The sequence below is a fragment of the Salmo salar genome, chromosome ssa01 (genome assembly GCF_905237065.1).
Source record: "Salmo salar chromosome ssa01, Ssal_v3.1, whole genome shotgun sequence".
NCBI lineage: Eukaryota > Metazoa > Chordata > Actinopteri > Salmoniformes > Salmonidae > Salmo > Salmo salar.
The window spans coordinates 76,157,020-76,184,776 of record NC_059442.1 but is presented as its reverse complement, the minus strand read 5'-3'; the positions used below and the strand labels follow the sequence as shown (position 1 = coordinate 76,184,776).

The 27,757-nt window shown below is 45.4% G+C and overlaps 1 protein-coding gene across 2 annotated transcripts in view; it reads left to right on the top strand.

The window, feature by feature from the left end:
• LOC106613059 (leucine zipper putative tumor suppressor 2 homolog) overlaps nucleotides 1–26,816 on the top strand; it is a 101,674-nt gene extending 74,858 nt beyond the window's left edge. For both annotated transcript variants that reach the window (XM_014214942.2, XM_014214950.2), the window contains 7 exons: nucleotides 7,260–7,501; nucleotides 8,109–8,517; nucleotides 17,351–18,055; nucleotides 18,452–18,574; nucleotides 18,929–19,075; nucleotides 19,204–19,734; nucleotides 19,875–26,816. In XM_014214942.2, coding sequence (XP_014070417.1) covers nucleotides 7,299–7,501; nucleotides 8,109–8,517; nucleotides 17,351–18,055; nucleotides 18,452–18,574; nucleotides 18,929–19,075; nucleotides 19,204–19,734; nucleotides 19,875–20,162 — 2,406 coding nt within the window. In that variant the 5' untranslated portion in view covers nucleotides 7,260–7,298 and the 3' untranslated portion in view covers nucleotides 20,163–26,816. The remainder of the gene's footprint in view (nucleotides 1–7,259; nucleotides 7,502–8,108; nucleotides 8,518–17,350; nucleotides 18,056–18,451; nucleotides 18,575–18,928; nucleotides 19,076–19,203; nucleotides 19,735–19,874) is intronic.
• The last annotated feature ends 941 nt before the right edge of the window (nucleotides 26,817–27,757 follow it).

Here is a 27,757-nt window from a genome sequence, read left to right as displayed (position 1 = left end):
GATCACCAACCATTTCGAACCCCACCGTACCTTCTCCACTATGCAATCTAGTTTCCGAGCTGGTCATGTGTGCACCTCAGCCACGCTCAAGGTCCTAAATGATATCATAACCGCCGTCGATAAAAGACAGTTCTGTGCAGCCGTCTTCATCGACCTGGCCAAGGCTTTCGACTCTGTCAATCACTGCATTCTTATTGGCAGACTCAACAGCCTTGGTTTCTCAAATGACTGCCTCGCCTGGTTCACCAACTACTCCTCAGATAGAGTTCAGTGTGTCAAATCGGAGGGCTTGTGGTCCGAACCTCTGGCAGTCTCTATGGGTGTGCCACAGGGTTCAATTCTTGGGCCGACACTTTTCTCTGTATATATCAATGATGTCGCTCTTGCTGCTGGTGATTCTCTGATCTACCTCTACGCAGACGACACCATTCTGTATACACCTGGCCCTTCTTTGGACACTGTGCTAGCAAACCTCCAAACGAGCTTCAATGCCATACTACACTCCTTCCGTGGCCTCCAAGTGCTTTTAAATGCAAGTAAAACTAAGTGCATGCTCTTCAACCGATTGCTGCCGCCCGCACCCTCCCGCCCGACTAGCATCACTACTCTGGACAGTTCTGACTTAGAACATGTGGAAAACCACAAATACCTAGGTGTCTGGTTAGACTGTAAACTCTCCTTCCAGACTCACATTAAGCTTAACCAATCCAAAATTAAATCTAAAATCGGCTTCCTATTTCGCAACAAAGCCTCCTTCACTCATGCTGCCAAACAAACCCTCGTAAAACTGACTATCCTACTGATCCTTGACTTCGGCGATGTCATTTACAAAATAACCCCCAACACTCTACTCAGCAAACTGGATGTAGTCTATCACAGTGCCATCCATTTTATCACCAAAGCCCCATATACTACACACCACTGCGACCTGTATGCTCTCTTTGGCTGGCCCTCACTACATATTCGTTGCCAAACCCACTGGCTCCAGGTCATCTATAAGTCTATGCTAGGTAAAGCCCCGCCTTACCTCAACTCACTGGTCACCATAGCAACACCCACGCGCTCCAGCAGGTATATTTCACTGGTCATCCCCAAAGCCGACACTTTCTTTGGCCGCCTTTCCTTCCAGTTCTCTGCTGCCAATGACTGGAACGAATTGCAAAATCACTGAAGCTGGAGTCTTATATCTCCCTCTCTAACTTTATTCATCAGCTGTCAGAGCAGCTTACCGATCACTGTACCTGTACACAGCCAATCTGTAAATAGCACACCCAACTACCTCATCCCCATATTGTTATTTATCCTCTTGCTCTTTTGCAAACCAGTATCTTTACTTGCACATCATCATCTTCACGTCTATCACTCCAGTGTTAATGCTAAATTGTAATTATTTCGCCTCTATGGCCTATTTATTGCTTACCTCCCTACCCTTCTACATTTGCACACACTGTACATAGATTTTTCTATTGTGTTATTGACTGTACATTTGTTTATTTGTAACTCTGTGTTGTTGTTTTTGTCGCACTGCGTTGCTTTATCTTGGCCAGGTCGCAGTTGTAAATGAGAACTTGTTTTCAACTGGCCTACCTGGTTAAATAAAAGGTGAAATAAAAATAAATAAAAATATACATTATTTTAATAGCAGGACACTGTAAAGTCCATTATCCTTCTGAAGAGTATGAATTAGGCTGTTTGAGAAGGTTTGAATCCTAAGCAACCTGCCTACACATTTGAAGTACAGTAGACCAACATAGCTACTGTAGTAGGTCAAAGATGTGTGCTGGAAAACCTTGGTAGAGCGTGGGGGAAGTACTGTAGGTATTGTGGTGCTCATGTGACGTAAATGTTCTTAATTTTTCAGCTTCAGACCAATGCCTAATTCTCACTTAAAACATTGTTTTTGTGTAGTAGTACATGATACAACATTTCCACATGCAAAGCCTGATATTTTTTTTGCAACTGAAAGGCTGTCATTGTAACCTGTAATGCGGCCTCTGACAAAAGGTCTGGACCTTAATGGCACCGGTGGTGATCTTGCATAACTGAGAGAATTTGATCACTAAGGCAGTTACAGAGATAATATTATTTCTTAAATTTTAAAAGATCTTGATTGGCACAATGAAATGTGGGGTCCTGACCTTAACAAGTAGCCCAGGACCAGTGGAACCAAATTAGCTCCATAACATCAAAGATCCACCACGATGTTTTACAGTAGGTATAGGGTTATTTTCTGCTCATGCATTCTCATTTCGATGCCTAACACACCACTGGTGTGCGTGAACAAACAGCTCTATTTTGATGTCAACCAACAAATGTAAATGCCTGGAGTTTGCTAAACGACATTGGCACTTGGATCTGGAATCGGTGCTTTGGTCAGATGACATGAAAATAGAGCTCTATGGCCATGCACACCAGTGGTGGATTTGGCATCAAAATGAGAATGCTTGAACACAAAATTACCTCCTTCACCCATCCTGCTCACAATCTGTGTGCACACCAAACACTAACCAAACAGGATTAAGTCTTGAGTGTCCTTATTCCCAATAGATTTGGTATCTCTGCTGCACCTCTTTCTTTCTCTCTCTGTCTGGAGCAACATAGACATTCCGAAACTCTACGAAGATTCCGTGAGATTCCAGAGGTGACTCAGATATCCAGAATAATCCTTTCCTCCCTGTGGCAACCCTGGCCTTATTAACAGACTGGATCAAACTTACTTATAACGGGATTATACTTCCCAGTCACGGATCCCATTCCAGTCACGGATCCTATCAGGGTAGAGGTAAAGATCCACTGTCACGACACTACCCCTCAGTCTCATCAACTAGATATTAGAAAGACAGAGGTATCAGGAACCTAATTCCTCTGTTCTATCTCCTCAGTCATCTGTCAGATGAGAGAAGGTCTTCAAAGATGGGGAATAGAGTTGCACCACCAAACAAACTCAGGTAGCACGTTAGTTTACAGTGCTAAAATAAGGGGTAACCACAGGGAATTAACAGGAAACAACAGGGAAATAACGACAGGGTAACAATATGGTAATAACCCATTCATAGTTAGTATCTAGCAGCTAAATAACAATATTAAGGGTGACACATTTTCCTGGTTGTTATGTATAAAGTAACTACTTTTATTTATTTATTTTTTATTTTTATTTCACCTTTAGTTAAGCTAGTTGAGAACAAGTTCTCATTTACAACTGCGACCTGGCCAAGATAAAGCACTTTAGAACTACAAATATTAGAAGGTAAGAAGCACAACTTATGTAGTAAGTATTCAAAGCCATTTCACCTGAACCTTTGTAGAAATACTTTTTATTTGATTTGAGAAAAGACATCATAGGCCTACTTAGACTGTATGTAGGCCAACCACAAACATACCTTTTGGGTCTTTTGCTCTTAGTTATCCGGTACTTACAGGTGATGTGCAAATAGTCAGTTGTTACTGACTATAATTATTATGTTCATTACTGGTACTTCATTCAGTATAACTAGGGTGCTTCAGCACTGTATTCTAAAGCAACATTTTTTTTGTTGAAAATATACTTTTCGTTGCTCTTTGTTATTTTTCATGCCTGCCTTTTGTGATTGAGAATCGCTTTTGGATTTATGGCTTTGGTCCGTAGTAACATCAGATCAGCAGCCTGCACTGCGCTTTCTCTCCTCAGTCTTCTTTGATGCTTGCTGAGGAGAGTTATGTATTGTTTAAAAAGTTTATAACACGTAAAAGTTGGTGATGTATTAGTACTGTGTTAAAAGAGTTATACACTGTGTGATGCAATGCTAGGTTGTTTAGCTAGGCTAGCTAGGGTTGAAGTCGGAAGTTTACATACACTTAGGTTGGAGTCATTAAAACTCGTTTTTCAACCACTCCACACATTTCTTGTTAACAAACTATAGTTTTGGCAAGTCGGTTAGGACATCTGCTTTGTGCATGACACAAGTAATTTTTTCAACAATTATTTACAGACAGATTATTTCACCTATAGTTCACTGTATCACAATTCCAGTGGGTCAGACGTTTACGTACACTAAGTTGACTGCCTTTAAACAGCTTGGAAAATTCCAGAAAATTATGTCATGACTTTAGAAGCTTCTAATTGACATAATTTGAGTCAATTGGAGGTGTACCTGTAGATGTATTTCTAGGCCTATCTTCAAACTCAGTGCCTCTTTGCTTGACATCATGGGAAAATCAAAAGAAATCAGCCAAGACCTCAGAAAAACAATTGTTGATCTCCACAAGTCTGGTTCATCCTTGGGAGCAATTTCCAAACGTGTGAATGTACCACGTTCATCTGTACAAACAATAGTATGCAAGGAAAAACACCATGGGACCACGCAGCCGTCATATCGCTCAGGAAGGAGACGCGTTCTGTCTCCTAGAGATGAACGTACTTTGGTGCGAAAAGTGCAAATCAATCCCAGAACAGCAGCAAAGGACCTTGTGAAGATGCTGGAGGAAACAGATACAAAAGTATTTATATCCACAGTAAAACAAATCCTATATCGACATAACCTGAAAGGCTGCTCAGAAAGGAAGAAGCCACTGCTCCAAAACCGCCATCAAAAAAGCCAGACTACGGTTTGCAGCTGCACATGGGGACAAAGATCGTACTTTTTGGAGAAATGTCCTCTGGTCTGATGAAACAAAAATAGAACTGTTTGGCCATAATGACCATCGTTATGTTTGGAGGAAAATGGGGCAGGCTTGCAAGCCGAAGAACACCATCCCAACCGTGAAGCATGGGGGTGGCAGCATCATGTTGTGGGGGTGTTTTGCTGCAGGATGGACTAGTGCACTTCACAAAATAGATGGCACCGTGAGGAGGAAAATTATGTGGATTTATTGAAGCCACATCTCAAGACATCAGTCAGGGAGTTAAAGCTTGGTCGGAAATGGGTCTTCCAAATGGACAACGACTCCAAGCACACTTCCAAAGTTGTGGCAAAATGGTTTAAGGACAACAAAGTCAAGGTATTGGAGTGGCCATCACAAAGCCCTGACCTCAATCCTATAGAAGATTTGTGGGCAGAACTGATAAAGTGTGTGAGAGCAAGGAGGCCTACAAACCTGACTCAGTTACACCAGCTCTGTCAGGAGGAATGGGCCAACATTCACCTAACGTATTGTGGGAAGCTTGTGGAAGGCTACCAAAAACGTTTGACCCAAGTTAAATAATTTAAAGGCAATGCTACCAAATACTAATTGAGTGTATGTAAACTTCTGACCCACTGGGAATGTGATGAAAGAAATAAAAGCTGAAATAAATAATTATCTCTACTATTATTCTGACATTACACATTCTTAAAATAAAGTGGTGATCCTAACTGACCTAAGACAGGGAATCTTTACTAAGATTAAATGTCAGGTATTGTGAAAAACTGAGTTTAAATGTATTTGGCTAAGGTGTATGTAAACTTCCGATTTCAACTGTAGCTACCAAAAGCCTTGTTTTGTGGTTGGCCCACATACAGTATGATGTAGTTTCTCAAGCGTTTCTTTTGAATAAAAATTCTTTCTACATTCTATATGAGTATATACAGTGCTGCTGAGTACAGGTGAAATGGCCTTGAATACTTACTACATAGTTTGTGCTTATTAGCCTCTAGTATTTATAGTTTTTAAGTAACAAATACTTCTTTCTACATAACAACCAGGAAAATGTGTCACCCTTTATGTTGTTATTTAGCAGCTAGATACTAACTCTGAACGGGTTATTACCCTGTCGTTACTGTGTTATTTCTCGTCGTTTCCTGTTATGTCCCTGCCGTTACCCCTTATTTCAGCACTAAAGTGCTACCCAAAATCGTTTGGCACTTTGCTTCATGTTTAAAGTGTTTTCTATAAAGGAATACTTCTCTAATACTCATACTAGAAAATGTGTTAAACTGCTTTACATAAGCTTCCAAAGAAAGAGACACTTGGATGTTTTGTCGCATGTTTTTGTGTCATGCTTCCAAATCACCCTCTGCTTGTTGCCTTCACTGCCTCTGAAGCAAAGGAGCGCTCAAACAACCCACCCACTTTCTCAGCATGTTTTGGAGAGGAGAAGGTGGGGGGGGGGTTGAATTTTTGCTCAGTCTGACTAGTGAAAGAGAAGGGGGCAGGGAATGTGTATATGTGGGAGGAGGAGTTGCATGCGAGGGAGGAACTTCATAACTTTAGAAATAGGCAGTGAACAACATCAGAGGGAAATGAGATCTGGGGCTTTGTATCCCAGAGCAGCAGGAACAAAACCAGGCTGCTGGATGTCAGGGAGGAGAGAGTAGGGAGTCTGCCCAGCTACATCCCACTCCTGCTGGGGTCACAGGGTTAGGGCTGGTGGGGGAGGGGTCACTCACCATCCCGAAGGGTCTTCTAATGCCATTACCCCAGGCAGAGTAGACCTTGGCTGGGCTGGGGCTGAGGAGAGGGGTGGGGGTGGATGGGGGATGGTGAAAGGAGGACATGATTCATGATGATTCTGGTCTGGGAAACGGTCAACTTCTAGCATAACACACACACCGCTGAATTTTGCTTGCGTCTTCATATGTGCACACACACACACACACACACACACACACACACACACACACACACACACACACACACACACACACACACCCCTCCAGCGGAGAGTCATTGAGATGTTAGGGAGTGACCAGTAATTGATAGAGTTGTTGAACAGCTCTGACACTACTATTACGCCCTCATCAGTAGGTGTCATCCTCGGAACCTAGGAATCCCCAATTCCTTTCTCCTTCTCTTTATGTCCTCATTTCTCCACCTATATTTCCTCCCTCTCTCTCTGCTCCCTATCCTTTCTCTGACTGTTGGTTGAAAATGGCCTGTGTTCCCTGCACTTGTGTACTGGGCGCTTGGTATCCTGGACAAAAAACACTGATTTAATTTGGCATAGAGTTGATGGGTGTCCTGCCTGGAAGCCCCAGGGAGGAATGGGCTTTGAAGTACTATATGTGGGACAGTGAGTGTGTGTGTATAATATGTCCCCTTTCTGTCCCCCAGGCAACTCACACTAACATAATACTGTCTGGAAATGAAACACTTAAACACGAAGCACACAAACACAGTTCTACACACTCACCCGCATTCTTTCTGTCTCGCTAAATCAGATTTTTTTAACTTCATATTTTGAATGTTGAAGGGAAAGGATGGGAAATGTGTTTAACTATGACCTGTAACAATGATCAGCCTTAATAATGTCCCAATGAAGTGTACTTGAAATTAAACTTTTCTTCCCCTCTCTCTCGATGCAGAGTGTGTGTTCAGTGTATGTCCGGCCTTGTCCAGGTACCATGGCTCTGGTTCAGACCCTGCCTGTGTCCACGACTGACCACCCCAAGCCTCCTACCAGCCTCAACATCGTCTCCCTCTCCCCCGTGGTTGGAGGGCCCTGTGGCCCCTGTGGCCCCGGAGCCACCATGGGCTCCGTCAGCAGCCTCATTTCTGGCCGGACCTATCAGGAGCAGCGACACTGCCGGGCAGCCAGCGAGTTCAGGTAGGGTGCTACTCATTAGTCGTGGCCGGGTGCCAGTCTGTTTAAGTGCGCTTGCCTACTTTATTGTTGTCCTGGTCAAGCCAAACATGGTTGGAAAATAAGTGACAAGGAGTTGGCATGATAGCACAAACAGACTGACACTCAGGCTATATTGGTCGTGGATGAGATAATTTCCTAGCCTGGGTTCCAGTTTTTTTACCTTGTTTCTGCTCTCTTGCCAACTCCTGGGATTGTCATGCCAAACAAGAGCACAAACAGATCTGGGACCAGGCTAGGGATTCCTCCCTTACTGGCTCCCGAGTGGCGCAGAAGTCTAAGGCACTACATCTCAGTGCTAGAGGTGTCACTACAGACACCCTGGTTCAAATCCAGGCTCTATCACAACCGGCTGTGATAGAGAGACCCATAGGGCGGCGCACAATTGGCCCAGCGTCGTCTGGGTTTGGCTGGTGTAGGCCGTCGTTGTAAATAAGAATTGGTTATGAACTGACTTGCCTAGTTAAATAAAGGTTACTTGTTTTTTTTAATACTATGGAAAAGAGCTACTGGAAAAATGCTATATACTGTAATTCCAATCAATTATTATTCTAAATAATTTTTATTTCAGCACTAAGACACGCCATAACACCCCAACCACCAGCTGTTTCAGGCTCCAGGGTGATAGCAACACCCTGCACAGCGCGAGCTCCCTGGAACAACTACTGGTCATCAACAACCAGACCCAGATCCAGACCACACAGCTCCAGCCCCCGCCACTGCCCACCAAGAAGCAGCCCCGGTCAGGTAACTCTGCTGGTGGGACAGGGTGTGCGGCTGGAGGTGGTGTTGGTGCAGGGAATGGAAACTATGGGTTTGTGACTGAGGTGGTGACTGTAGGAGACTGGAATGATAACCATGTGGTGGCGATCGGGAGTCCGTGTAGCGACTCGGAGGAGCAGAGGGATAACCGAGGTCTCAACGGGAATATTGGCGGTCCGCCGCCCAAACTCATCCCTGTGTCGGGAAAACTGGAGAAGGTGAGTGTCGGAAGGGAATTCCCAAAATGTCAAGTGGTTCCCGAGGTTGTCGTATCTGTGTATAATAAGTCCTAGTCAAGAAATGACCATCCCAACTTCCCTTTGATAATGCCCATACATTTCATTGTGTTATCATTAGTATACTTTCATTCTTTCTCAGTTGTAAGTCGCATTTGTAAAATCCTCACTAAGCTAATATACAGAACATAGAATCTAGCTAGCTAATAATACTTCTAGCTACAGTACCAGTCAAATGTTAGGACACACCTACTCATTCCAGGGTTTTTATTTATTTTTTAAATGTTTCTACAGTGTAGAATAATAGCGAAGAAATCTATGAAATAACACATATGGAATTGCTGTTATAACAGCAAAGGGGGGTCAACTCCATATTAATGCCAATGATTTTGGAATGAGATGTTCGATGAGGTATACTTTTGGTCATGTAGTGTATATTGACTAATTTCATATAAAAATAGAGTTTCCTGAAAGACAAGATTCAATTGATAATAGTCTGATGGGTGAGAGTATTATCAATTGTTAAATTGTATATGAAGAATCTGATGAACAGCGCAGTTTGTAATTGACACAAAGGCAGGTAAACGGAGCGCCAAATTGTGACTTTTAAAGATTCCCCTACAGAGTCACAAGCAGGTAAAACGTTTGGATGTCTATATAGTATCAGAAAGAGCAGATTCTGCAGTTCCACATTGAATATTCTTGTCAAACAACTCTTAAAAATTACCCGTTGAGCTCTATTTCAAAAACATTTTTGCCAAATGTATTTTCTTAAATGCATAATGTTCCTTAAGCCCTGCCCTTAATGAATGAATAGTGAATCTTTGTGATTGTGTTTATTTAATGGATTTGAACACTTGAGTTGTGGTGTTTTAGTGGTTTTTCGTTTGTACATACAGTGCATTCGGAAAGTATTCAGACCCCTTCCCTTTTTCCACATTTTGTTAAGTTACAGCCTTATTCTAAAATGGATTAAATTTAAAAAAAATCCTCATCACCTTACACACAATACCTGTAACGTCTTGTCTGTAGTGTGGCGGAAAGAAGCGCAGGAAGCAGCGAACACTGTGTGGTAATTTTAATAAAACCACCTGTACAAAATAAAAGGTCTCCCAACAACAGGGAAAAATACAATTGACAAGCACAGTCGAACAAACGCAGTCGACACACAGAAAAACAATCCCGCACAAAAGGGTGCGGGCCAGCTGAACTAAATAGCCCTCTTAATTGCCTAACTCAGGGCAGGTGAGAAAACATTAAAAAAAGGGAAAAACAAAAAGGGAATCGGTGGTAGCTAATAGGCCGGTGACGACGACCGCCGAGCGCCACCCGAGCAGGAGGGGGATGCCACCTTCGGTAGGAATCGTGACAGTACCACCTCCTGACGCGCGGCCCCTGCAGCGCGCCGACACCGGCCTCGAGGCCGACCCAGAGGACGAGGCGCAGGGCGATCCGGACGGAGGCGGTGGAACTCCTTCAACATGGATGGGTCCAAGACGTCCTCCGCCGGCACCCAGCACCTCTCCTCCGGACCGTACCCCTCCCAGTCCACGAGGTACTGCAGGCCCCCCGCCCGGCGTCTCGAGTCCAGAATGGCCCTTACGCTGTACGCCGGGGACCCCCCGATGTCCAGGGGGGGTGGAGGGACCTCCGGCACCTCATCTTCTTGTAGGGGACCAGCCACCACCGGCCTGAGGAGAGACACATGAAACGAAGGGTTAATACGGTAATAGGAAGGGAGTTGCAACCGATAACACACCTCGTTTATCCTCCTCAGGACTTTGAAGGGCCCCACACACTGCGGCCCCAGCTTCCGGCAGGGCACGCGGAGAGACAGGTTCCGGGTCGAGAGCCAGACCCTGTCACCCGGTGCGAACACCGGCGCCTCACTGCGGTGGCGGTCAGCACTCCTTTTCTGCCTAGCACTGGCCTCCTTCAGTGAGTCCTGTACTGCTTTCCAGGTCTCCTTGGAGTGCTGAACCCAGTCCTCCACCGCAGGAGCCTCGGTCTGGCTCTGGTGCCATGGGGCCAGGACCGGCTGGTACCCTAGCACACACTGGAAGGATGACATGTTAGTAGAGGAGTGGCGAAGTGAGTTCTGGGCTAACTCTGCCCAAGGAATATACCTCGCCCACTCCCCTGGCCGGTCCCGGCAATACGACCTCAGGAACCTGCCCACCTCCTGGTTCACCCTCTCCGCCTGCCCATTGCTCTCGGGGTGATAACCGGAGGTTAAACTGACCGAGACCCCCAGCCGCTCCATAAACGCCTTCCAGACCCTGGATTTGAACTGGGAACCCCGATCAGAGACAATATCCTCCGGCACCCCGTAGTGCCGGAAGACGTGGGTAAATAGGGCCTCCGCAGTCTGCAGGGCCGTAGGGAGACCGGGCAAGGGGAGGAGACGGCAGGACTTAGAAAACCTATCCACAACCACCAGAATCGCAGTGTTCCCCTGAGAGGGGGGAAGATCTGTCAGGAAGTCGATAGACAGGTGCGACCATGGCCGTTGCGGAACGGGGAGGGGCTGTAACTTCCCTCTCGGTAAATGCCTAGGAGCCTTACTCTGGGCACACACCGAACAGGAAGAGACATATGACCTCACGTCCTTAGCCAAGGTGGGCCACCAATACTTCCCCCTTAGACTCCGCACTGTCTTCTCTACACCGCCGCAGGTAGCGTGTGCGCCCACCGAATCAACCGATCGCGAACATCGAGCGGCACATACATGCGCCCCACGGGCACCTGCGCAGGCACAGGTTCCAACACCAGTGCCCGCTCGATGTCCGCGTCCACCTCCCACAGCACTGGTGCCACCAGCCTAGACGCTGGAATGATGGGAGTTGGATCGATGGGGCGGTCATCCGTGTCATACAGACGGCTTTAGTATTAAGGGAACCCAGTCTATATGAGATGGTAAACCTAAACCTGGCGAAAAACATGGCCCACCTTGCCTGACGTGGATTCAGTCTCCTCGCTGCCCAGATGTACTCCAGGTTTCGGTGGTCGGTCCAGATGAGAAAGGGGTGCTTAGCCCCCTCAAGCCAGTGTCGCCACACCCTCAAGGCTTTGACTACCGCTAGCAACTCCCTGTCCCCCACATCGTAGTTACGCTCCGCCGAACTGAGCTTCCCTGAGAAGAAAGCGCAGGGGCGGAGTTTCGGTGGCGCACCCGAGTGCTGTGATAGCACGGCACCCACCCCAGCCTCGGATGCGTCCACCTCTACTACGAACGCTAAAAACGGGTCCGGGTGCGCCAACACGGGCGCTTCGGTGAACAGTGTCTTCAACTTCTTGAAGGCTCCGTCCGCCTCCGTCGACCATCTCAAACGCGCCGGCCCCCCCTTCAGCAGTGAGGTAATGGGAGCCGCTACCTGGCCAAACCCCCGGATAAACCTCCGGTAGTAGTTGGCAAAGCCCAAGAACCGCTGCACTTCCTTCACCGTGGTTGGAGTCGGCCAATTACGCACGGCCTTAACGCGGTCACACTCCATCACCACCCCCGTGGTGGAAATGCGATAACCCAGAAAGGAGACGGCTCGTTTGAAAAACTCACACTTCTCAGCCTTAACGTATAGGTCATGCTCCAGCAGTCTACCAAGCACCTTGCGCACCAGGGACACATGCGCGGAGCGGGTGGCGGAATATATCAGAATGTCATCGATATAGACAATCACGCCCTGCCCGTGCAGGTCCCTGAGAATCTCGTCAACAAAGGATTGAAAGACGGCTGGAGCATTTTTCAACCCATACGGCATGACGAGGTACTCATAATGGCCTGATGTGGTACTAAAGGCGGTTTTCCACTCATCTCCCTTCTTGATACGCACCAGGTTATACGCGCTCCTGAGATCCAACTGTGCTCCGTGAAATGATTCCACCGCCGTAGCGATAAGAGGTAGTGGGTAACTAAACCCCACCGTGATCGCGTTTAGACCTCTATAATCAATGCACGGACGCAGACCTCCCTCCTTTTTCTTCACAAAAAGAAACTCGAGGAAGCGGGTGAGATGGAGGGCCGAATGTACCCCTGTCCCAAGGATTCCGTGACGTATGTCTCCATAGCCGCCGTCTCCTCTTGTGACAAGGGGTACACGTGACTCCTGGGAAGCGCAGCGTTAACCTGGAGATCTATCGCACAATCCCCTTGTCGATGAGGTGGTAATTTAGTCGCTCTCTTTTTACAAAAAGCGATCGCCAAATCGGCGTATTCAGGGGGAATGCGCACGGTGGACACCTGGTCTGGACTCTCCACCGACGTGGCACCTATGGAAACTCCTAGACACCTCCCTGAACACTCCTCCGACCACCCCTGGAGAACCCCCTGTTTCCATGAAATGAGGGGATTGTGACCAGCCAGCCAGGGGACCCCCAGCACCACCGGAAACGCAGGTGAATCAATAAGAAAAAAGTTAATGCTTTCCTTATGATTCCCCAGCGTTACCATGTCCAGCGGCACCGTAGACTCCCCTGACTAGCCCTGACCCTAATGGTCGGCTATCTAAGGAGTGCACGGGGAAGGGGGAATCTATCGGCACCCGTGGAATGCCCAGCTTAATGGCAAGTCCACGGTCCATAAAGTTCCCAGCTGCGCCTGAATCGACTAGCGCCCTATGCTGGGAAGAGGGAAAACATTTAGAAAATGAAACAGGCAAAAACACATGACCAACAGGGGGTTCTGGGCGAATCTGGTGCTGACTCACCTGAGGTGACCGAGAAGTGTTCTGCCTGCCTTCTCGACTCCCAGACTGGCTCCTCCAGCACCGGTCGGCCGTGTGTCCTCTCCGACCACAGCTGGTGCAGGAGGAGCCACCTCCTCCGGTGCCCCTTGGCACGGCCCCCCTACCTCCATAGGGGTAGGGGCGGGGTGCACGGGGGTGGAACGGGCAGGACCCTCTCCGAACGCCCGCGGGCAGCCAGCAAATTGTCCAACCGTATGGACATATCAATGAGTTCGTCCAGGGATAGATTGGTGTCCCTACAGGCCAGCTCCCTGCGGACGTCCGCCCGGAGACTACACCGGTAGTGGTCTATGAGGGCCCTGTCATTCCACCCTGCTCCAGCAGCCAAGGTCCTAAACTCCAGCACGAAGTCTTGAGCGCTCCTCGTCTCCTGCCTGAGGTGGAACAGCCATTCACCCGCCGCTCTACCTTCGGGGGGGTGGTCGAAAACAGCCCGAAAGCGGCGGGTGAACTCTGGGTAGTGGTCCCTCGCCGAGTCTGGAGCGTTCCAGACCGCATTAGCCCACTCCAGAGCTCGGCCCGTCAGGCAGGAAACGAGGGCACTCACGCTCTCCTCTCCTGTAGGAGCAGGTCTGACGGTGGCCAGGTACAACTCTAACTGGAGAAGAAACCCCCTGCACCCAGCCGCCGTCCCATCGTACTCCCTCGGGAGTGCCAGGCGAAGCGCGCCAGAGCCAGACGTCGTAGGAGGAGGAGATGGTTGTATCGGGGGGGTGTAGGTGGAGAGAGGATACCACTCCTCTCCCATCGGTCCATCCTCTCCATCATCTGGTCCATGGCGGATCCGATGCGATGCAGGACCGATGTATTATGCAGGAAACGTTCCTCCATCGAGGGTAGTGGAGTGCCCGCTGCTCCCGCTGATTCCATGCTCCTTGTGGTGCGGGATTCTGTAACGTCTTGTCTGTAGTGTCGCGGAAAGAAGCGCAGGAAGCAGCGAACACTGTGTGGTAATTTTAATAAAACCACCTGTACAAAATAAAAAGTCTCCCAACAACAGGGAAAAATACAATTGACAAGCACAGTCGAACAAACGCAGTCGACACACAGAAAAACAATCCCGCACAATAGGGTGCGGGCCAGCTGAACTAAATAGCCCTCTTAATTGCCTAACTCAGGGCAGGTGAGAAAACATTAAAAAAAGGGAAAAACAAAAAGGGAATCGGTGGTAGCTAATAGGCCGGTGACGACGACCGCCGAGCGCCACCCGAGCAGGAGGGGGCGCCACCGTCGGTAGGAATCGTGACAATACCCCATAATGACAAAGCAAAAACAGGTTTTTAACATTTTTGCGAATGTATAAATAACTTAAACAGAAATAGCTTATTTGCATAAGTATTCAGACCCTTTGCTATGAGACTTGAAATTGAGCTCAGGTGCATCCTGTTTCCAATAATCATCGTTGACGTGTTTCTAGAACTTGATTGGAGTCCACCTGTGGTAAATTCAATTGAGTGGACATGGAAAGGCTCACACCTGTCTATATAAAGGTCCAACAGTTGAGAGTGCATGTCAGAATAAAAACCAAGCCATGAGGTCAAAGGAATTGTCCATAGAGCTCCGAGAGAGAATTTTGTCAATGCGCAGATCTGGGGAAGGGTTCCAAAAAATGTCTGCAGCATTGAAGGTCCCCAAGAACACAGTGTCCTCCATCATTCTGCAATGGAAGAAGTTTGGAACTGTCACATCCTGACCATAGAAAGCTTTTATTTTCTATGGTAGAGTAGGTCGGGGCGAGACAGGGGTTTTGTCTAGTTTATTTATGTCTATGTTGGTTCTAGTTTCTTTTTTCTATGTTGGGGGTTTTGTCTAGTTTATGTATTTCTATGTGGGGTTCTAGTTTCTGTATTTCTATGTTGATGTTTTTTGGGATGATCTCCAATTAGAGGCAGCTGGTCATTGTTGTCTCTAATTTGGGATCATATTTAAGTTGTTGTTTTTCCCACTAGGTTTTGTGGGAGATTATTTTGAGTAAGTGTATGTTGCACCTCTTCGTCACGGTTTGTTGTTTTGTTTATTAGTTTATTTGTATGTCTTGCATAGTTTCACAGTTTAAATAAAATGTGGAACGATACACACGCTGCGCCTTGGTCTCCTTCATACGACAAGCCTGACAGGAACCACCAATACTCTTCCTAGAGCTGGCCGCCCGGCCAAACTGAGCAATCGGGGGAGAATGGCCTTGACAGGGAGGTGACCAAGAACCCGATGATCACTCTGACAGAGCTTCAGAGTTCCTCTGTGGAGATGGAAGAACCTTCCAGAAGGACAACCATCTCTGCTGCATTCCACCAATCAGGCCTTTATGGTAGAGATGCCAGACGAAAGCCCCTCCTCAGTAAAAGCCACATGACAGCCCGCTTGGAGTTTGCCAAAAGGCACCTAAAGGACTCTCAGACCATGAGAAACAAGATTCTCAGGTCTGAAGAAACCAAGATTGAAATCTTTGGCCTGAATGCAAAGCGTCATGTCTGGAGGAAACCTACTGTGAAGCATGGTGGTGGCAGCATCATGCTGTGGGGATGCTCAGGACCTCAGACTTGGGCGAAGGTTCACTTTCCAACAGGACAACGACCCTAAGCACACAGCCAAGACAACGAAGGAGCGGCTTCTGGACAAGTGTCTGAATGTCCTTGAGTGACACAGCCAGAGCCCGGCCTTGAACCCGATCGAACTTCTCTGGAGAGACCTGAAAAGAACTGTGCAGTGTACATCCCCATCCAACCTGACAGAGCTTGAGAGGATCTGCAGAGAAGAATGGGAGAAACTCCACAAATACAGGTGTGCCAAGCTTGTAGCCAAAATGTTTTGAGTCAGTTAAGAACAAATTCTTATTTACAATGACTGCCTACCCTGTCCCGGATGACGCTGGGCCAATTGTGTGATACAGCCTGGATTCAAACTAGGGACTGTAGTGACGTGTCTTGCACTGAGATGCATCGCCTTACACCGCTGCACCACTTGAGACTCATACCCAAGAAGACTCAAGGCTGTAATTGCTGCCAAAGGTGCTTCAACAAAGTACTGAGTAAAGGGTCTAAATACTTATGTAAATGTGATATTTCAGTTTTAAATGGTTTATAAAATGGAAAAAGTCAAGGGGTCTGAATAGTTTCCAAATGCACTGTATAGCCTACAGTTGCATTACCTAATGAAATTGCTATTGTGTTCCTTGAAATACATTTTCTTTCATATTCTAATGTTACATTCATTAACAGAAACCAATTGTAATTTTTGCAATAGCATGCGAAATCTATTTATTAGACTGTTAAAATGTTGACGTTCAAAATACGTGTTTTTGGCCCGAAGGGGGGTCCAATGAGGCCAGGCTTTTCAATTGTTAACAATCAATCACCTCGCACCTTATAATCAATGTCAGAGCTGTCTTACATTCACTGACACACTCACTGAGGCCTGAGGGAAATCATTTAGAAAACTGCTTACCAGACCTGTGTGTATAGAGCTGTCTTTTTCTGTCTCTTCTCTTGATCTGTCCCCCCTCTCTCTCTCTCTCTCTCTCTCTCTCTCTCTCTCTCTCTCTCTCTCTCTCTCTCTCTCTCTCTCTCTCTCGCCTTTCTCTTCCTGTCTCTTTCCTCTCTCCGTCCCCCTGTATTTCTCTTTCTATCTTTCTCCTCTCCCTCTCTCTTTTCATCCCCCCTCTCTCGTGTCTTTACATAGTCAATGAGATGTGAGAAAAATCATTAGGAAAACTGCTTACTGGAAACCAATAAATAACAATTAAACCAATCAGAGCCTTCAGAATGACCTTCCACCCTATCAGTGTCCCTGTCTTTATTGGGAGGAGACCAGGCATTCCTAATTAGCAATGCTGATATCACTAACGTCAGTTTCTTTTATATTTCCTTTGTTTTATCATACCTTTATTTAACCGGAAATCCCAATAAAGTGTTGCCCAGTGCTGTGCTTGATTAGATTCCCTTTGATAGGGCCTATCAGGCAATAATGAAAATAATGAACATGATAATAATTAATTAATCATAGTTGAAAACACAATGTAATAATGTCTGTACTTTTCTGTAAGAACCATTAACAAATACTGTCTTCCATTACAGAACATGGAGAAGTTTCTGATCCGTCCCACTGCGTTCAAACCAGTGGTCCCCAAGAACCGTCACTCGGTGCAGTACCTCTCCCCGAGGCCAGGGGGCAGCCTCTCTGAGAGCCAGGGCAGCCTCAACCTCCTCCTGCCCCTACCTATCAATGGGAATAATGGAAATACTGTGGTCAACAGCCCGGGGAGCTACGGAAATGTCGTATCTCTGCTCTGCTCTTCCTCGGACAGCAAAAGGAACTCATACAGCGGAGGACGCAATGCTCGCAGCAGCCAGTCCTGCTCCATGTCAGACTCTGGCCGTAACTCCCTGTCCAGCCTCCCCACTCACAGCAGTACAGGCTACAGCTTGGCCCACAGCGAGGCCTCTGGGTCTGGAGGGTCCGGGGTGGGCCTGGAGCCTGGAGCTGGAAGAACTACTACTACCAACGGAGGAGGGTCGGTGACCCACGGGGTTCACAGTCACTCAACCTCCCACGGTCACTCTAACTCGGACAGCGGGCGTTCGTCATCCAGTAAGAGCACGGGGTCGCTGAGCGGGCGCGGCCAGCCCCTGTCGGACAGTGGGTCGTGTGGGCACTCACCCCCGCCCCTGGAGGGGTGCGAGGGGGTGATGAGGGAGCTGGAGGAGAAGCTGAGGGAGAGGGATTTGGAACTGCAGCAGCTCAGAGAGAACCTGGACGAGAACGAGGCCGCCATCTGTCAGGTGAGAGGGAGTTTTTTTTTTAACTTAGTAGTTGTTCAGTAGACACCAAAGAGAGGATAATTGACTGAAACAGGGAGGTCCAATAACAACCCCTTTGTTTTTGTTTTCAAAGAACTTTATTACCTTTTTTTTCTTATGGTTTGCCTAATTAACACGAGTCACACGATCGTGGTGTGGCTCATGTCTGTGTAATGTCAGGGGTTTAAGCAGGCCTAAAGTGTTGCCTCGAGGACCAATATGTATAAAATGTTTCTGTTGTTTCTGCTGTTTCTATTGACTAAGCTAAATTATTCCATAGCTTTTCGAGCCGTAATAGTGCTGGTTCACAGTTTGACCTCTGGATGTGGTATCTGTATGTAAACTCTGACCTCTAACACCTGACCTCCTGTGCTGTAGGTGTACGAGGAAAAGCAGCGTCGCTGTGAGAGGGAGCTGGAGGAAATGAGACAGAGCTGCTCTTCCAAGATGAAACAGGCTACACAGAAGGCCCAGAGAGTCCAACAGGCCTTACAACTACAGGTAAGAACTACAGTATAGATAGACAGAGACATAGATACAGTATACAGAAACATGGATATACAGTGACATAGATACAGAAACATAGATATACAGACAGAGCAGTTCTTCTAAGATGAAACAGGCTCACAGAAGGCTCAGAGAGTACCACATGCCTTACAGCTACAGGCAACAGACAGAGATACAGAGATAGTTCAGTCAACTTAATTTGGGAAGTAGGACCCTGTTTTGTATGACAGCAAGTTACTATTGTTTGTACTATTTGTACTATTGTTTGAAATGTTGCTGCTGTTTTGGTAGCATCTCCTGATTTTTGGACTGTCAAAATACGACCCTAACTGTCTGTCTCTACTTCAGGTGTTCCAGCTGCAGCAGGAGAAAAAGAAGCTTCAGGAGGACTTCTCCTCTCTGCTGCAGGACAGGGAGGTGCTGGAGAGAAGGTGTGCCTCCATACAGAGAGAACAGATCCAGTTGGGACCGCGCCTAGAGGAGACAAAGTGGGAGGTGAGACACTGAGGAGGAGAAAAGTCAGGGGTTTAGGGGTCATGGGTTAGGGTAAGTGTGAGGGTCAACGTTGATTCATGTACACAATTTCAAAGTAAGAGAATATTCACAAAATATCCCCCCCCCAGGTGTGTCAGAAGTCAGGTGAGATATCCCTGTTGAAACAGCAACTGAAGGAGATCCAGTCAGAGCTGAGCCAGAAGGGTGGGGAACTGGTGGTCCTGAAGTCCCAGCTGAGGGAGGCCAGGACCGACCTCCAAAACAGCCAGGCCAGGAGCCAGGAGGCTGGGTCGGCCCTGCGGACACGCTCCCTGGAGCTAGAGGTCTGCGAGAATGAGCTCCAGCGCAGGAAGAGCGAGGCTGAGCTTCTCCGTGAGAAAGTCATACGCTTGGAAGAAGAGTTGGCCCAGCTTCGAGGTGCCCTGGCCAATCAGGGAGGAGGCTATCTTCCTGGAGGCCAGGCGCCGGCTAATAAGGGCCAGTGCATGAGCCTGCCCCTCCCCCAGGGCCGTGGGGGTGTGGAGGGTGGAAAGGGGGGCCCTAGCCCCTCTACGGGGTACCGTGAGGCGGAGGAGGGCAGGCTGGTATGGGGAGGGGAGAGTGATGAGGCCAAGACTCAGAGGCTGAGTGCTGAAGCTGTGCTGGGACTCAGGCAACAGGTGGGCTCCAACGATGTATAGACAGACTTTTCTTAATTTATTATCTGCAGAATGGTGCTTGAATAATACTTGTTTTTGCACTGATCTGTTGTGTATTGCTGGTTTTCAGTCAATCAATGAATCAATCACTTCTCTGTCAGGTGGAGAGGCTGAGGGCAGAGCTGATGTACGAGAGGAGGAGCAGTGAGGAGCAGCTGGGAGGGTTCGAGGAGGAGAGGAGGGTCTGGCAGGAGGAGAAGGAAAAGGTGATCCGCTACCAGAAGCAGCTGCAGCAGAACTACATCCAGATGTACAGGAGGAACAGAGATCTGGAGAGGGTGATGAGAGAGCTCAGTCTAGAGCTGGAGAACAGAGACATAGAGGACTACGACATCCAAAGCGGCAGCAACGACATCCACTTTGAGGAGATGACCGCTACTGAGATCTAGAGGGGACAACACAGGGGTGTCCTCTCGCCCCATTGAGATTTAGAGACCAGACAGGGACGTCGTCTAACCCCAGTGATATCAAAATCAAATCAAATTGTATTGGTCACATACATGTGTTTAGCAGATGTTAAATGCTTGTGTTTCTAGCTCCGACAGTAGCATCTCCTGATATTTAGAGACATGGGTGTCCTCTCGCCCCCATGACTATTAATACCAGCACCCTGAAATGATCTGATTTCCCCATCACTGCTACTGAGAGGGTTGCATCCAAAACGGAACCCTATTTCCTATGTAGTGCACTAACTTTGGCTAGAGAACAGGGTGCCATTTGAAATGTGCATCTAGAATACCGAGGGTATATCTGAACATATTCCCCTAACCACAGTACAAGCACTCTTTACTTCTCTATGGACCGTTTGCTGTCATGGACATTAAGGGAGCATCTCTGTTTAAGGGTGGATCCGCTCCACTTGACATTGGGATGCACCCTCCTCCTGGACCACACAGGAACAGCTGACTACCTGCAGTCAGAAAAGACTCCATCACATCTTTATTCAGACTTAAAAGAGAGGTTAGTGTGTATCTCAATAGTTGAGAGTGTCTTCCTCCCCAGAGTAAGATTCACCCTCAGACCAACACATCCTCCTTGCCTCCTCACATGGGTTTGATTGCCCAGCTATAGTACCAGCACTCTGTTGGACATATATTATGACTTTTGACTTGAGAAACAAGCAGGTGCCACTCAAATCAGTGTATTGAAAGCAAAGGGGAGAATCAAGTCAAGTATAATCACATCTGTATGGAGCACACAGGTGTGACTACCTGACCACCAGCACATAATGATGACATTACTATAACGATGACATCATCACCACTCAACTGTGTTTCCGTTCGTCCACAGGACTTTGTGCACCTTTGCACTAAAGCAATGATGTAATAACACTTTCACAATTTGTGTTGTCAATGTTATATATACAGTGTTCAATGGATCAGCAACTCATCTAGAAGTAGTACGGAAAGGACCAGAAATACTCCACTGAAATATGGGTTTACATTCGGTGGAATTGGAAGCCACAACCTTGTCTTTTCTCAGCTATGGAAAGACTATGTAGTATTTTGATGGGATGTATAAGGACTCTTGGCACAAATAGCAAATGCAACTGTTCAGTTATCAGCACTGGCTAAGAAAGGAACTGTTGTCTACACTCTTCCTTGTTCATGGAATCTTCAAACATCCTGGATTTCTATCATTGGCTGCTTGTTGCTAAAATGTCAACATTCTGTTCTGTCATTGGCTGAACCATATCTGTCAGTTGATATTGACTCTCAGCTCCCCAAATGTGGTGAGAAGGAAGAGAAAACCAAAAGAAGACATCAAAGGCTTAATGTGAGTGCTGTGTTGTGCTCCTCCTCTCTTTAAGCCAATCAATAGTCACCCTATTGTATCTTCTCTACAACCTCTCTCGTGTGAATGACACAAATAGAAGCATGTAGCACTATGAGGCAGTGATTAGCATGGGAGATATCAGCACAAATACAACCGCTGCCCTTCTCTCTCTCTCTCTCTCTCTCTCTCTCTCTCTCTCTCTCTCTCTCTCTCTCTCTCTCTCCAGCACAAACTTTCATATCAGAGAAAGAAACAAACCTTAATTGGTCAACTCAAGCTGCCCGTCAAAGATATCGATGCTGCATTGGCTGCTGGGACTGTTATGAAGCCGTCTTGGATCAGTGAGCATATGGTGTCGCTTTTCCTTATGGTATCACAGTGAAACCAACAAAACATCCCTGTTCAACTGTACTTTGCTCCTTCCTCCCTTGGCCTCTCACTGTTGTACACGCTGGACTGTGAATACTCTTCTAACGTTTTACTTTTTATTACTAGACCCCCCCCCCCCCTCTCACTCCTTCTCATCAAAAAGCCAAATAACACTTCCTAGACTTCCTGTCCCTTCTGGCCAGTGACTGTGAGGCTCACTCACTGACATCTAGATAATGTGGATGGCAAAATTGCATGTCTTTCCCTTGTCTGTCAAAGTCTGGGAGAGGACGGTCCAGGTAATGTAGGGCAGGATTCCCCAACTGGCAGTGATTTTATTTGGCCTCCCAAGTTTTCTGAGCAAAAGAAAACACATATATATATATATATCTCTCTCAAATTATATATTTTTTAAATGTTGTTAGACATAAACGACTAAAAACACCAGCAAATCAGCTCCAGGTGATTTTAATTTTGGAAATCTGTTCCAAAGTATTCCCATGCATAATAGTGAAATAGATACATGTGATCGTATACAAATGTAAACAAGGTTTGAAATTATTGTTTTAGTCAAATATATATGTTTGGGCATTTTGCGGTCAATTTGCGGTCTACAAATTATTTGTAATTATGTACCAGTCCGCTGACCATCCGCTCAAGAAAATTTAAGCCTGCGGCTAAATCTAGTTGATGATCCCTGATGTAGGGGTTTGTGCTGGACAGTGCATGATGTATTAGCCTAAGGCATGACAACCAGGTCATTATGGAACTGTTACAGTGGTTATATCAACATTTTGGCAACCACTGCCATAGAAATATAATTAATAGAATGTAATTCTATTTCTATGTGGGGAACCATAGATAAATATGGGAGTCTTCAGTTGTGCTTCCTCATAAGAAGGGATTAAACTAGAGCTCTGGTCTTTTATATTAGAGAGGTAAACAGAGTTTATAAAAAGGAATCTAACAGATAAATGGAAATCAATATGATCTATGATGATGATGAATATTTTTTTTATATAGCACCTGAAGATATTTTGTGGTAACACCAGTACCATTGTGGGTTTAATGTACAAAGTATAATAAAGAGTTCTATATATCTTTACAGTACCACACATATACCAATGAGATGATTAAACACAATTGGAAAGGGTCTGGAAAGAGTGGCACGAACATCTATTGCATGCATAAAACATTTTTTACATCATCTTGAACAAACAAAAAAGTCACGATTCAAACTCCACTCTTTGTTCTTGATCAAGCTGCATTATGATTAAACAAACATACAACAATATGGGAAATATCCAGCTTTTAGCCAAGGTTCACATTGGTCAGCACATTAATGGTCATCCTTGTTCAATGCGATTGCGTTTTCATTTGGCGGCCATTATAATCTATATCACCCAATATCATCGTCTTCGTTGTGTTTGTCATCTTCAGACTACACTTATTAACACACAAAGCATTTCATCCAAATAATATCTCAACTAAAAATGTGTTCATCACATATGGTAGAAACATTCATCTTCAATTTAGTCGTATAGGTCTACAAGGATACCATTTTACAACATTCAAGATGTATTTTTAAGAGAGGAATAGAACATATATTCCAGTGTGGATGTACCATCATCTGTAACACAGTCAGGTGGGAAAAGCAGCTCAGGTGTATTTTTTTAAATTGAACCTTTATTTAACTAGACAAGCCAGCTAAGAACAAATTCTTATTTACAATGACAGTCTACCACAGCCAACAACTAACCCAGATCATGTTGGGCCAATTGTGCGCTGCCCTATGGGACTCCCAATCACAGCCAGCTGTGATATAGCCCAGAATCGAACCTGGGTCTGTAGTGACACCTCTAGCACTGAGATGCAGTGCCTTAGACCACTGCGCCACTTGGGAGCCCCCGAGTGGTAATGACTAACACAGTAGCAAAGGTGTAATGGTTAACACAGTAGCACAGGTGTAATGGTTAACACAGTAGCACAGGTGTAATGGTTAACACAGTAGCACAGGTGTAATGGTTGACACAGTAGCACAGGTGTAATGGTTAACACAGTAGCACAGGTGTAATGGTTAACACAGTAGCACAGGTGTAATGGTTAACACAGTACAGTAGCACTGGTAAAGTGAACTGAAAGGGACCCCAGTGTTCATTTTGGCACTCTGTTTCAGATTTAGTCATTTTGACTTAAATATAATTAAGTCTGATTCACATTTCAATAATGATTTAGTGTAGTTATTGACAAAATGACAAAAACAGTGGTCCATTTTTGTCAACTAAATGCCCTTTCATTTTAGTCATTTAGTTACGTCACATTTTTATTGCCTCATTAACCTATAGTAAACATAAATCACTGACTTCCATGTGCACAAACAAACACAGCCTTGTCCTACCAACATATTTTTCTGCATAAAATCCTATTCTCATCCCAACAGCAGAAATATGACAAACATATATAAGAATTGTCTGGCCTCGGTCGCGTCATTTCCATTGTTATCAACGTTCCACAGACGCCGCAGCCACATTGATGTCCAAAAGTAGAACGGGGCACAGACGTCAGTTCAGCGTCTACTTTTGATTTACATTTGGTTGAGTTGTCAACTAACCTGAATTCAATGTGAGATCAACATAAAATGTAATGTCATTGGATTTAGGATAAAAGTTAGGATAAAAGACGACACTTCCTTACATTGATTACTTTTTCCAAATCCAATCAGTTTTCCACATTGATTCAACTTCATCACATTAAATGTTTTTGTTGAAATGACGTGGAAATAATGTTGATTCAACCAGTTTTTGCCCAGTGGGTAATGATTTCGAACGGGAGGGAGCTAATGACTGTTTTGCCCAGTGATGTAGTTGATTAATTAAACCTCGAAACCTAATCAAGTCCCAACTAAGTCCCCTGTGCTCGAGTCCAAGTCAGAGTCACCAATGGTCGAGTCACGAGTCCTGGTCCAAGTGCTCAAGTCTGAGTCACTGGGTCCACTCAAAATAAAGTTATTTACCCAGTCAGAGGTAGTGTAGTGTCAAGATGAATTTATTCAATAAATTGTTTGCTATTCCTTTTCCTTTCTTTCTATGCTACCAAATGTTTGCATAGGCTACTGGTAATGTTACCAGGGCCACGTTCAGTTGCAAAACTTTGTTGAACGTTGCAAATAGAAATTCCATGAATAGAGCCAACGTTATTCCTTATTCAACATGTCAGATAGAAATGTGCTATGTAGAACAAACATGCCTACCAGAGTGTTCCGTCCTGCTGAACACGGCCCAGGTTGGTAGGTATAACTAGCTAATGAGGTAACATGACTGAACAAAGTGTAGTCTAAATAAATGGTTAATGGTCCGGTCCTAGTTTTAGAACGGCCCGCGATATGCTTTATGAATGTTAAATGCGCCCCGCCAATGCATGATAGAAAGAAAAATCGTAGCGTCAGTATTATGGGTCATATCTTTTGAGCGGTAATCTCTCAAGCCGTTTTCTTAAGCCATGTTCACATTGGCAGTTTGAAATGACTTAAATCCTATTTGCATATCCAATCTTTTCTTTTTCCTGCAGTCTGAACAGGCAAAAAGCACATGGAATCTGATAATTCAAGCCACATTTCAAACCACCTTCGCAGGTGGTTTGAAGTCAGATACAAATCTGATTCCTGGCCAAGTGACTTGTGTCTTAACGGGAAAATCAGATTTATTTGCCCTCAAGTTGTTTTGATAGTTGGATAATCCTTTCCTTTGAGGCTTTAAAAGTGTTCCTACACTGTAATTTTGAACATTCAAAGCAACTGGGAAACATTCTACATAACTTCTGAGTGATGAGGAATCACGAACACCACCACCGATCAGTTCTAAAAACTATTGTTCAGTCCACTTAGTAGTCAGACTTGAGATCATTTAGTCTCGTCTCGTTTTAGGCAACTGAAATATTTTTTTTGGTTTAGTTATAGTTTTTTTCTGGTTTATTTAGTCAGTTATAGTCTAGTCAACTGCCACTGAAAAAGTAGGTGTTTGATAAATATTTGAGTTCTTATTTTTGTTGACTAAATTAACTGTGAGGAACCCCCTCGGTGAAAGCACAGTGCACTCTGGATACCCCTTTCCACATTTCTCACTTTTCTTCATAACCCCATAATAACAATTTTCTGTGTAAATACAGTCAGTATCTAACTGAAAATGACATACAGGTAACTGCCAAAATAAAGGAAACGTGTGTAAATGAGGGATACAAAGTATATTGAAAGTAGGTGCTAAGGTGTGGGTCTTGAGTTAATTAAGCAGTTAACATCCCATCATGCTTAGGGTCATGTATAAAAATGCTGGGCAGTCCATTATTTTGGCTACCATGGCTATGCCCCCATAGGATTACAAGGCCCCTGTCCACAGGGCACAAGTGATCACTGAATGGTTTGATGAGCATGAAAACCAGATCTCAACCCAATTTAACACTTATGGGAGATTGTGGAGCGGAGATTGTGTAACCACCAACAAAACACCAGCGTTTTCCCTCCAATAGAGTTCCAGACACTTATAGAATCTATGCCAATGTGCATTGAAGCTCTTCTGGCTCGTGGAGGCACAACACCCTATTAAGACTGTTGGTGTTTCCTTTATTTTGGCAGTTACTTCTACATTGAGTGACATTCTAGTCCTTTACTCAGACGAAAATAAATATTTCAAATGTAGCCACTGCGACTATAGACCAAAGCAACGTAACACGTTTGTTTGTATTTGTCTTGTTTCTTTTCTTCCTTAGTGTGCATAAGTATACAATTATATTTTAGTGTGTTTAGGTGTTCTGTTTCTTTATTAATCCATGGTCATGTATATTTTCATGCTGTAAATTTATTGTACAAAATTAAGTTTGTTTTTAATTAAAGATACAAAATGTCACCATGGAGTAATGGTTGTTGGAATTTACACTGGTGAAAACAATTATTCTGAAGTGATGAAGGCTTTTTGGGGTGAATCCAAACTCCCTCAAATGTTCACAATCTGCAATTGCCATTGAAAAAATTGATCTCAGCCTTAGTGAAAATTTGACTTAAGTGGAAGTGAAGATTTGCCCCTTCATATTTATCAGTTGACAACCAAACGACTTTCTGTAGCTACTTCCATTAATATTACACGATCCAGAGAGACAGAAAGACGGTGTAAAGTGTCAATAAAACAAACATTTATTGTGATAAATTAATATGATAGCTCTGAAAACATTTTGGATGTACCTTATTATATGTTTATTACATGTTTATTATGATTAATTACACACACACACACCCACATATACATATCATATACATATATATATATATATACACATATACATATATATAAATAACAGAAGCTTATCCGACCATACTGCCATTGAGCTTTACCGCAGCATTTGTCACCAGCCAGACGCCCTAGCCCTGCAGCAAGTCATATGTAAGCACCTCTCAGGCCCTCTGCCGCTCATAAAGGTAAGGAACTATGTGTGGTACACTCTGGTGATTCCAGGGAGTTAGGGACCTAAACATAACCTAATATTAACCCTTGACCTAACACCAGCCCTTCATCAACCCTTCCCAGATCCATGCAGCCCCTCTCTCCCACTCTCTCCCAGCCCTAGCCTATCTTTCCAAGTCTTACCCCGTCTCGCCCTGCCCCTCTGTTCCTGTGCCAGGCTGGTGAGGGGAGGACGACTCATAATAATGTCTGGAACAGAGCCAATGGAATGGCATGAAACGCATGGAAACCATGTATTTCATACCATTTCACCTATTCTGCTCCAGTCATTATCACCAACCCGTCCTCCCCAATTAAGGTGCCACCAACCTCCTGTCGTGCCAGCCCTT